The following is an 11776-nucleotide window of genomic DNA, read 5'->3' on the forward strand; positions in this document are numbered from 1 at the left end:
CTTCACTGTTTGCAGTGCAGTTTGGCTAGTAGTGATATCAGTCCTAACGAAAGGAACTTTGCCGCATGAATAGTTACCGGACTAATACTCGCTAATTTTTTGAATGTCTCAGAGCGGTTTCTGTATTATACCATAAAAACACTTGTACAAATCGGCGATGGGAAATCTGCATGCCAACTGATATGAGTTAAATATATACTCAATAATAGGCGGCACCTCACGTTATGAGCCCAAAGAATCGCGGTGTACCCCACGCTATGAGCCCAAAGAATCGCGATGTACCCCACCACGATTCTTTGGGCTTATAACGTATTAAAATAAAAGTAATTCGCTTATGCAAAAAAATTTGTTGAAGAAAAACTTAAATAAATTCTTAGTCAGCTTTTAATTTCCGAAGACTAACTAACATGCATGCTAAAGAATTTTGTTTATCCCGATCGATCATAAACAGTCAATCTGGTGCGGGCGCTCTTGACTTGCACAATTTTTAGATTCCTTTGTGTTTTATTGTCTTTTTCAATGTCATTTTTCGTTTTGTAAGCTGAAATATCCAACAAATAAGCGGTGAATATGTAATGCTACAATTTATTTCCCATGTCAGTCTGAACATTCACAAAAGTCGGATTGCACGCAAAATTTACAGCAGCTAATTCCTTAAAAAATGACAGGTTCGTCGATCGCATACTAGTCGCTCGTCTTATTATTAATGGTTTGTGCGCATCGCTTCATGGCTTATACAGATAACATTGGCAGTGTACCGCGCACCAAGTTCTTTCTTCGCGGAAGGAATGGTATTGAGGTCTTATGGGGCCCTCCATCCTCGAGCAAGGACGAGGTGAAAATCGAGCCTGATGAGCGCTTTGAGTCTTTAGCTTCTGCTGACCTCATGGAATTCACAGAGGACGGAGAACTAGTCGTACTCGTGCGTACAGCATCTGGCTTTACAGTGCGCCATGCGGACACGGGCGCCCTAGTGACAGAAGTAGCCAACCCCGGTATCCACGCAGTGGCGTGGTCTCCTCTGGGCTCGCAATTGCTCACATGGCAGCGTCCTCAGAAAGACTCAGACGCGGGCAATCTCATTGTGTGGGATGCTGCAACAGGCCAGGATCTCGCGCGGTTCCACCACAAATCCTACACTCGTGATGTATGACTTCGAACCAATTGAAATGGACCGAATTGTGTGGCTAATAACGACTGAAATGCACGTAGAAATGGCCGGTACTTCAATGGACTTCGGATGAGACGATTTGTGCTCGTCAGAGCGCAAATGGCGTCGTCCTGTACCATGGTCGGGACATTCCATCGGGCTCAATTGGCCACATTCATGAACCGGTACGTGTGTACTTCCACAGAAGCGGCGTATACTATACACTGATCCTATGTTGCTGTATCAGTCTGTAAGCAACTTTAGTGTCGCTCCTGCCAGTGCTCCATATAAAGTGGCCATATTTGTTCCAGAGAAAAAAGGAAAGCCGGCAAGTGTCAAGATTTATCAATTCCCGAATCACTTGGACGCTCCAATTGCATCAAAAAGCTTTTATAAAGCACAGGACGTGACGCTCAAGTGGTCACCAACGGGCAGTGCGTTGATCATTGAAACACGCACGGACATTGATACGTCTGGGAAGTCGTATTATGGCGAAACAGGTCTCTTTTTTCTCCAGAGCGATGGAGAGTACGATTGCATTGTCCCGCTAACAAAAGAAGGAACGGTACATGATGTTGCGTGGGACCCCACTGGTCGCGGCTTTGTCGTCATTGCGGGCGCGATGCCAGCTCATGCTACGCTCTATGATATTAAAGCGCTTCCAATTTTTGAGTTTGGTGCCGCTCCACGAAACCACGTGAGTTGGAGCCCTCATGGACGATTCCTATGTCTTGCTGGCTTTGGAAATCTACGTGGTGACATGGACTTTTGGGAACGCAATAAGCTTAAAAAACTCGGCTCGGCATCGTCGAATGCAGCCACAACATTTGCGTGGTCGCCCGACAGTCGATACTTTACCACAGCCACGACGTTTCCGCGTCTACGCGTCGACAATGGGTTTAAAGTCTTTCGTTACGATGGTTCGGGACCAATTTACCAAGAAGAACGTAAAGAGCTCTACGATCTCAAATTCCGTCCAGCAGCGCTCGAAACGTATCCAAATCGGCCTCAGTCTCCGCGCCGAAAAGGCGAAGCTGCAGGATTTGGCTCGCTTACGGACCCTCAAGCTGCTACAAAGCGACAAGCGTACCGACCTCCAAACTCGACAGGAGCGCTTGCTGCTATGATGCGCAAGGATGAAGGAGGTTCGCAGAAACTTGACCGTAACAAGTATGCGGTATCTCGTACAATTGGTTTGTCGATTCCAGGTGCTGCTAGTCGTCCAATACCTGGAATGGCCTTGGTTGCTGGGCCTAAGAAGCTAAGTAAGAGTGCTCGAAAGAAGAAGGCACAAGAAGCTGCTGAAGCGAAAGCGGCCGTTGAAAAAGCACTTGCTAAAGTTGCACCCGTTCTGGAAGAGCAAACAAATGTGTGTCTACTGGCACTAACGCCTGAAGAAAAAGCCAAAAAGGAAAAAAACTTGCTAAAGAAACTCAAGCAAATTGATGCTATTAAAGCAAAACAAGAGGTAGGCGAATCTCTGAATCCGGATCAGCTCCAGAAGCTCACTACGGAACAGTCACTACGTGACGAAGTTAGCGCGCTTTCTTTATAAAGAGCTGAAGCTTTAAGGCTGTAGATAAAGGACCTAGAGGGTAACGATTGTTAAAATGGTCGTGCCAATCGTGTCGGGTGCAGATCTTTTCCAGTTGATTTCAAAGTAATCAGTACGTAGCCTTCGAATGGACTTGACAGACGTAGTGTGACCACTGAGCTGATGGCAAGGGAGGTGGAGGCACAAAATGCTTCCGTTTTAGCATTAGTGAAAAAAAAACACGGGAAAGAAATGTAATCAAAAAGGGAAGGCTTACCGGTGGGATAGTTGAAGCTCCAGGGGTGTAGGGAGGAACAATGTAAAAGTCCCATGCTCGTCGGATCTGAATCAATGCTTCAAGAGTCAATGTTTCTGGATTGAGTCTTTGCATACACAATTCGCTTTCTTGCATTTGACTCGTAGCACTTGTTTTGTCTTGAATAGGTGGCGATGTAGAGGCTATCGCTTTACCCCTTTCATCCGTCGCAGAATTTACTTTGTCACGTGTTTTCAATTCTACAGCACGACGGATGCTTGCGTCCGCTCGACGACGCAGTTTCAATTTCTTGCGATAAGCCTGCTTAAAGCATTCTTTGTTCAAAAGATTCGACACGACTTTAAGCTTAATTAAACCACACCTTTTTCTTGTCGACACGTATTGCAAATGCTCGAAGCTTAGCGAGCTGCTTTGCAGTAAAAAAACCATTCGTGGCGTTAAGTGCATCAAGTTGCGACTTGATTGCTTCGCACGACGCAATTTTTTGCTCGTGCTGTACACAAAGTTGAGAATTTTCGACATTTGACACGGCCAATTGGTTCTCGAGTGTTGCTAATTCTGTCGCTGCTACTTTTAGCTGTGCCACTAGATTCTGAGCCTGTGCAACGCGACGTCGTAATATTCTTAATGGAGGCTCACTAAAATCTTCCGCCGTCTTTTTCGAGCTCGTTGCGGGATTGCAGTGGATTCGCTCGAACGAGTCTAGCCACTGCTGTTCTGCGTTTAATATCGGACGAGGTACGAAGCGAGGAAAGAAGCCAAAAGACGGACGTAAAGGCTGCAAAAATGGATGGAATGGAGCATAAATTGGCCGTGGTGGTGGCACAAACACTGGACGTGCCCATGGTCCACGTGGAGGCCATCGAGGTGGAGGCCGTTGCATAAATGCTGTTCGAATAACTGTATTTTAAGAATTTATCAATTTCGAATTTGGTATTCCTCCTAATGACAGACGTGCATGGCGAGCTACTTAAATGTGTACTGCAGCTGGCAGCATGCAGCGACAAGGTGCATCCACGATTACACAAGCATACGTTCTCGATGATTTAAATGAATTGACTTCATTTTTGCCTGAAGCTCCGAATGACGGACGCGATGTTGGGAAATTATCTCACCCGTATGCAACGTGACCTACCAGCGTCTGGGTTGCCGCATTTAACCTCCAAGCTAGCAGTGGTGCCAGCGAATCCTGTGCGTCCGGCACAAACATTGGAGGAAAAATTCGAGGAAGCTTTTGATCAAGGAATGGAAGCCACAGAACGTCTCGAGGTCACTAAGTCGCGACTAGAGAAGGAGCTAAAGCGCCGCTCGCAGAATGTTCGTCGATTTTGTAAGGAGTGATGGTCCGATTGCTATAAAAGTCTAATTGTGGCTTTTTAGTTTCGAGATTTGGTGAAAAGTCGAAATACTGACATACAAGAGGAGTATGCTCGTATGCTGAAGGAACTGGACGACCAGGTCGAGTCGTTGGACCACGAGATTGCCAAGGAAAGAGAAATCAATGCTGATCGAGTTAAGAGAAAGCGTACAGTCGATTGTGAGAAAAAGGCGATCAAGAAACGGCAACTCGAAGGAGAGAGCACGATATTAAAGGAGCAACTAGATGGCGTCACGTCTGAGATTCAACACTTGCAACGAGTGTTTGCCATGCTCGAAAAAGAAGACGAAAGCCAGGAGAGTGAGAATGAAACGTTTAATGCTCAGACCGGAAAGGAACGACAGCGGCTGGAGGACGAACGAGCTGAGAATGAAATTATCGAGTTGCAACAAGAAATTGTGCTGCTGAAGGAGGCGCAAGAAGCGATTGCTGACAAAATTAATGTACGTCGAATGAAAACTGTTTCAATCATTGTGTTTGCTAACGACTTTACAGAAACAATCGCTGAAGGCTCAGTACGAAGAAGAAAAACAAGACGTGGTGGAAGAAATCGCTCATGTTAGTATGATGTCTCCATTTGTTCAGCTGCCCCTTTGTCGTTTTGAATCTTCTTGTTATAGCTGCAAACCGTGGCAGATGATTTATCCCTTCAAATTCATTCCAATGGGGTTCGACTGCGTTCGTTGCTGCGGACACTTGCGCCTTCTCCAGGCATTGGAACGCTCATGACGCGTCTATATCAGCAACTATGCCACGAGACCCATCAAATGGCTCCTTTAGATGTATCTCCGACGCCTCACAGAACGGTCGACTTCAAAGCTTTTCTAAATGTAAGTCAATTGTACGTTATGGTAGGATTGTTTTATAGTAACCCATATGTGTCTATGATCGACAGAGTTGTCCAAGCTTTGAAGAAGGCAACCAAGCGATTAAGGAACTTAAAAAGTTGCAGCTCATTCATTGTTATGAGTCCAGCGGAATTATTGCATTGGCCGACTAATTTGCGTGCTTGAGGATCAATGTCGTCAATTATAATTTACTAGACTTCTTAGTTAATTGCTTCTGGCATTCCTTGATCGTAGTCAATAAATCACCCGATGCAACAAGATGATCGAGTTGTTTAAACTCACGATCTAGCGCTTCTTGAATCTGCGGAGCGCTTTGATGACGTAAAAGTGACTTGTATAATGGAAGAAGCTTCTTGTTTGAACAATTTGTTACGAGTACCGTGAGTTCTTGTAACACGGTATTTAAAAACCCGTGTGTAGGAACCACACTTCCCACGAGCTTTGCAAGTAGCGCGTCTTGAGCATTGTAGACCTTGGAACGGATCAGCAAGTTCGCTGCTACAGTGGGCCCTAGGAAGTGCGGGAACGTATACGACGATGCAAATTCCGGCATAATTCCAGCACGTAGAAAAGGTGTCCAAAACGTGGCTGACGCAGCTGCGTAGACGAGATCAAAATGCATGAGCATCGTGACCCCAATGCCGACGGCGGGGCCATTTACTGCCGCGACGAGGAGCTTCTTGCACTTCAGCATTGTGTGCAAAAACGTGAAGACGGGACTTTGCGAGAATGGACGCAATGAGTTGTCGCTTAAAAGAAAAGCTAACTCGTTCATGTCCGCGCCACTGGTGAAGTAATCGCCATGGCCTGTGAGGACAAACGCGTGCAGCGAATCGTCGGCTTCAAACTTTTTCAGTGCAGCCGTTAGCTGTTCGTACATAGCGTCGTTGAATGCGTTTCTGGTCGAAGGACGGCAGAGCTCGGCGACGTAGATGCTTCCTGCATGCACATGACAGCGGACCACGGACTTGTGCTGGGTACTCATTGGTATTAACGACAAGATATACAAACGATTTGATGTTACCCACTTTAATAAGTCTTACATCGAACGAAGACGTAACATATCTGATGGGTTGTGATTACTGCCAGCTATTTGTCTGCAGATTGAATATTCTGAGAGAAAGGGATAAAAACGGGGCACCTTTAACTAGCACAGCCTCAGCAGTAGCTAACCTACACTAACAACAGTGAAGGTAAAGGTGCCGCCGAATACTTCACGGATACAATGTGAAGAGAAGGGTTTGAAGTTGCTAGGAATTCCTAGCAACTAAAGGTCAAAATCAAGGTAGACTTAGTATAAGTAAAAGTAAAATGGTGTTAATTTAATTTCCTACGTATTGCAATATATTTTTGACTGACTTAATTTATTAATCTAAGTGTGCAATACAACTCATTGCACCGTCCATTCGAGTGATTTAAAGACTTATATCAACTCATGAACAGAATTATCGCATTACCGCTACATTATTACCAGTATGGTCAATATTGGAAACGTTAAAAAGCCTTATTTAAAGATGCTGATTTTAGGGAAATGTTGACGGCTGTCAGGAATGAGGGTAAATTACGACTGAAATAAAATAAGTTTAACTAACCGATACTTTTGGTATACTCCTTAAGGTATCGCCTATCCTAAATCTAATTCTTACTGAGTATCATCTCTCCTAATTGCGCAAACCTTTTTACTTGTTTTTAATATGGCGCATATGTAAAATTGAATTAAAGAAAATGAATATTTTAAAAGGTAAATCGAAATGAGTGGTCAAGGACTCAGCAAGCTGACTGGTCCTTACATCGTCCCCGATTTGATCTCTCGTTGACGCTGATTGAAATTGGCGACGAGATCCTTCCAGTGGGAGACATGGCGAATATTTTTCTCTTTTTCCCAACTGACTTCTTCCTTAGTTTCGCCATGCCATTGTACGAGCCAGTATGGTTGACGATTGAATTGCCTTTTCTTCAAGAGACGTTCAATAACTTGAAGATGATCCGCTGTGCCATTATCCACGAATTTGGATGCTTTCGGTATCGGACGACTTCGAAAATGTTCCGGTGTCGGTTTATACTTTGATAGAACATCGACATTAAAGGTTGGATTAATCTTATTCATACTTTGTGGTAACTTTAGCCTTGCCGCATTAGGATTAATCATTTTGATAATTTCGAATGGTCCCACCTTTCTTGCCGCAAACTTAGCTCTTGGTGTCCCTATATCTTTCGCAGCGTGTTTCAACGATAATCTGCGAGTATCAACCATAACTAGATCTCCAATCTTAAATTCAACTTGATTTATTCGGCGTTTTTGATCGTAATATTGCTTTTGCGAAGCTTGTGCTTTTAGGAGATTTCTGCGAGCCTGATCGATGATCTTTGTTCGTTCTTCGATAAACATTTTTGCGTATACGTCAATCTCCTTTGGTTGACTATTATTCCAGCCCAGTGCCTTTTGCCATGTAGAGCGTTCCTTTCTTCCCGTGTCTATTTCGAAGGGAGAGTATCCCGTGGATGCACTAACCAGTGTCGAGTGCGCATACTCTATGCTTCCCAAGTGTTCGGTCCAGTCAGTGCCATGGTAAGATACCATGCATCTGACTGCGTCTTCTACCACAAGGTTCTGTCGCTCGGTCTGTCCATCGGCTTGAGCCCGATGAGCGGTTGTCATACTTAGACGAACACCGATGATCGTCATCAAAGACTTCCAAAACATGGACGTGAACTTGCTATCTCGGTCACTGATGATAACTTGTGGAAGACCATGGTGTCGAACTACAGCATCAAAAAATACTTTTGCTGTTGTCCATGCATCATCCTTAACGTGCACTGCTGCGTACTTCGTTCGTTTGGAAGACTTATCGACAACAGTTAGGATGGCATCAAATCCATTGGACACAGGAAGCCCTGTTATGAAGTCCATTGACACCACTTGCCAGCAAGCCTCTGGTATTGGAATCGGCATAAGTAATCCGTCTTTTTGTTGATTATCATGTTTCCAACGTGCGCAGGTTTCACATGTTTTGACATATTCTTTGACGTCTTTCTGCAACGATTTCCAGTAATACCACTGAGCCACTCGCAAGTATGTTCTGCGATTGCCAGGATGAGCAGCTATTGCCGAATCATGATATTCCGATATTACTTTCGTCCGCAAACGGTTGTTGCTGGGCACACAAAGACGTGTAAGCTTATTTGACGTGCGCAAAAACAGCAATTCTTCTTACTTGACAAACAATGAGCTTGCTTCTGAGTTTTTCCATGCTTCTTTAAGCTCAGCATCTCTGGCGTAGCCTTGTTGAAGTAGCTTACGAACTTCTGGTGACAACCGACATACGACGCTGTCGTTAAGGTGGCAACTTGCAGAGCCTCAGCCTCCTCCCGGGGCAGAGTTGGCGCGGAGGGCGAGCAAAGTAAACGTGTACCTCGTTGTTGGCAACTAGAATTGCACTTATGGAAGTGGATATTGTCCACGACAGTATCATCAGGTCGGCGCGAAAGCGCATCAGCTACGACGCTTAAAGCACCATTAATGTGGTGTATAGTAAACGTATATTGAGCGAAGGTGGTCTAGTATCGAGCCAACTTCGGCGAGACTTTCGGATAATGAAGCAGCCAAGAGCAGGCGCTATTGTCCATGAAAATCTCAAACTGATGACCATAAAGGTAATGACGCCATTTGACTAACCCCGCTTTAATTGCAAATAGCTCCTTTTCATGAGCAGGCCAATAAATCTCATGGACTCCAAGCTTTTTTGAATAAAACGCTTTTGGATGGTCATGTCCATTGAGAAATTGCGATAAAACACCTCCTACGCACGACCCTGATGCATCCGTAGTGAGTACAAACGGGCGTGAAAAGTTGGGCAGAGTCAGCACAGGTGCAGCTTGTAAGGCAGACTTCAGCCTTGCGAAGGAATCCTCTTGTTCTGCATTCCACAGCCATGGAGAATCTTTTTTAACGAGATGACCCAATGGCAGAACTATGTGCGCAAACTAATGAATTAAGCGGCGATAATAACCAGCAAGACCAAGAAAACTTTGCAATTCCTTTACGGAGGTTGGTGGTGGCCATTTAGCGATTGCTTCCGTCTTCGTATTATCAACGGATAATCCTTTGTTGGAAACAGTGTGCCCCAAAAAGCTGACCTCTTGACGCGCAAACTTGCACTTGCCGATGTGAGCGAATAGCGTTTCCTTGCGTAATTCGTCGAACACGATAGCAAGATGGCCAAGATGTTCGTCATAAGAGACGGAAATATGCAGATATCATCCAAATATACCACAACAAATGGGAATTTTTCAAAAATTACACGCATCAAGCGCGACCAAATGCCAGGCATTCCAGCAAGACCCATCGGAGCAACTTACCACTGATACGTCTCATTTTATGTACGAAACGCAGTGTACTTCTTGCTATCTGGATGGATACGCATCTGATGGTACCCCTGAGCTAAGTCAATGACTGTGAAATAGCTCATACCTTGCATCTTATCAAATAATTTATCGATTCGCGGCAAAGGTATTTTAGGGACGACTGACTTTGAGTTGACGTAACGAAAGTCAATCACCCAACGGAGCAAAATGTTTGCGTTTCAGATCGAATCCATTCCGAACGAGATACACTCGTACCGGTTTTTGGGTCCTTTTTAGGAATGCCAACGATGTTTGATACCCAGGCGAGTCTGAAAGCTCGATCCATCCGCGTGAAAGGTTCTCATCGACAAACTTCTGTAAAGCATTTTGTTCGACTTGTGAAAGTCGAAACGGCGGACAATTACTCGGTTGCGCACCGGGTTGCATAATAATTTCAAATTCAACTGGCCGATGAGGAGGCAATGAATTCGGTAAGTTTTCAAGAAATACATCTTTATAGGAATCAAGTAAAGACTTCAACCTTTTCTCCCGAGGTTTTGTAGATTCCGATTCTTGATAAATTTTGACACGATAGACCTCTTCGTATTTTGATGTCTTCAATTTCCTTGAAAAGTCGGCAGAGGAAATAATGACCGGTTCAAAAACCTCATCCTGTGGTATGTTACCACTTTTGAACGAAACTTGATGAGTACGCCAATTTATGATTGGCTCGTGCGCAGTAAACCAAGGCTTACCCAGAATTACATCTTGGGTATTGCTTATTGGCCACTCAATGACCGGAATGTCAGAAAATTGATTACCATTAAAAAAGATATTTGGACTCCTTTCTTCACCTTCCTTTTGGTGGTATTAGTGCCGTCGAAACGAGTGACTTGAATTGCCACTTCAGACGTGACGCGTTGCAGCAACCCCGGCTTCACCACATTGCATGTGGCGCCAGAATCGAGCATTATTTTAACAGCACGATCATCAAGATGACCCTTTTTGACGATCACTTTTTCTCCCGTGAAGGAAGCAAAGTCAGCTTCACTTAGTGTAGTGATAGTTTCGTTTGACACAGTCACGATGGTTTCTTCTTCGACTGACTCATTCTCGAAATAGTTGACGTTTGCACGATCGCGACGATATCCGTTGCCGCGACTATTTTGCTGGTTCCTGCACTTGTAACACTGCTGAATCGTGTGCCCCAGTTTCTTGCAGTACGCACACTTTGGTTTATTTGGACGTCGGTTATGGACGCGAGAAGACATATGAAATGGCCGAGCATTGTCGATTTCCATCAGCTCTGGCTCATTGTTTAATTCTCTGGCCACATGGTGGACCAGGACGAGGGGTTGTCGCGATATGGTGATTATAACCAACCGAATGTGCGCGTTCAAAGTCGAGCGCCACAGTAATAGCCTCCGACAGTGTGTTTTCCCGTCGGTATTGAACTTCTTCTTGCGTTCTTGTTTTTAATCCTCGTTGAAAATACATAATTTGGTCTATTTCAGTCATGTCCTCAACTTGCGGAATAATGTGTCGAAATTTCGCAATGTAGTCCATTAAGCCTTTGCAACTGGCTTGTCTCAGTCGATGTAGGTCGTCTCGAAGACGTTGCTGTAGATCCGCAGGAACAAATTCCTTTTTCACTGCTAGAAAAACTCGTCGACTGAGTGAATTTCTGATTGATGCAGCAAGAACCATTGTGCTGCTAGTCCTCGCAATGAACTTTCTAGTACGGCAAGTACTTGAGGAGCCATTGCGAACTCTCTCCCTTCGTACCGCGCGCAATAAAATATTGCTGTACTTGCGCGTAATAAAGTCGAACCGAATCTTCACTCCTTCCGCTATACGTCGGTATTCTTAGCCCGTCCACCTTAAGCCCACTTTCCTTTTAGGAGTTAGCTAAGGATTTGATCAACTCTTGTTGTTGCTGTAGCATATGCGTCATTTGCTGCATTAGCTCGGAGTTTGAAGGTTGGCCCATAATGGAAGAATATGTGTTGAAACTTTTAAAAGACTTATTTCTTTAGTTTATTTATGTCTCTTAAGTTAAACCGAAGATCCTTTAAGATGGTGCGCTCGGCTTCTTCCAAAAGCGCGTCTACTTCGTTTAGCGGAGCTGATAAGATGGACCATTGCTTGGGCAGGCAGGCTTTCTCCTTGGTGAGTTGCTTTGCTAAGATCTTTGCAATGCGCCGAGTCTTTTGTAAAGACGCAAGCAGATCGTTCGCAGTCTTTG

General features: G+C 44.7%; 2 protein-coding genes across 2 annotated transcripts; one reads left to right on the forward strand and one right to left on the reverse strand.

The window, feature by feature from the left end:
- The first annotated feature begins 658 nt into the window (after nucleotides 1-658).
- On the forward strand, nucleotides 659-6261 carry CCR75_000785 (uncharacterized protein). The gene is made up of 9 exons (XM_067958891.1): nucleotides 659-1147; nucleotides 1213-1335; nucleotides 1398-3261; nucleotides 3323-3828; nucleotides 4039-4278; nucleotides 4342-4782; nucleotides 4835-4897; nucleotides 4960-5169; nucleotides 5235-6261. The coding sequence occupies exons 4-9, from the start codon at nucleotides 3748-3750 to the stop codon at nucleotides 5337-5339; spliced, it is 1140 nt and encodes a 379-aa protein (XP_067821589.1). The 5' UTR covers nucleotides 659-1147; nucleotides 1213-1335; nucleotides 1398-3261; nucleotides 3323-3747; the 3' UTR covers nucleotides 5340-6261.
- CCR75_000786 (uncharacterized protein) lies at nucleotides 5369-6172 on the reverse strand (the record flags this gene model as incomplete). The annotated part of the gene is made up of 1 exon (XM_067958892.1): nucleotides 5369-6172. The coding sequence occupies one exon, from the start codon at nucleotides 6170-6172 to the stop codon at nucleotides 5369-5371; it is 804 nt and encodes a 267-aa protein (XP_067821590.1).
- Nucleotides 6262-11776: the final 5515 nt, after the last annotated feature.

Source organism: Bremia lactucae, linkage group LG2, assembly GCF_004359215.1.
Source record: "Bremia lactucae strain SF5 linkage group LG2, whole genome shotgun sequence".
NCBI classification, from domain to species: Eukaryota; Oomycota; class Peronosporomycetes; order Peronosporales; family Peronosporaceae; genus Bremia; species Bremia lactucae.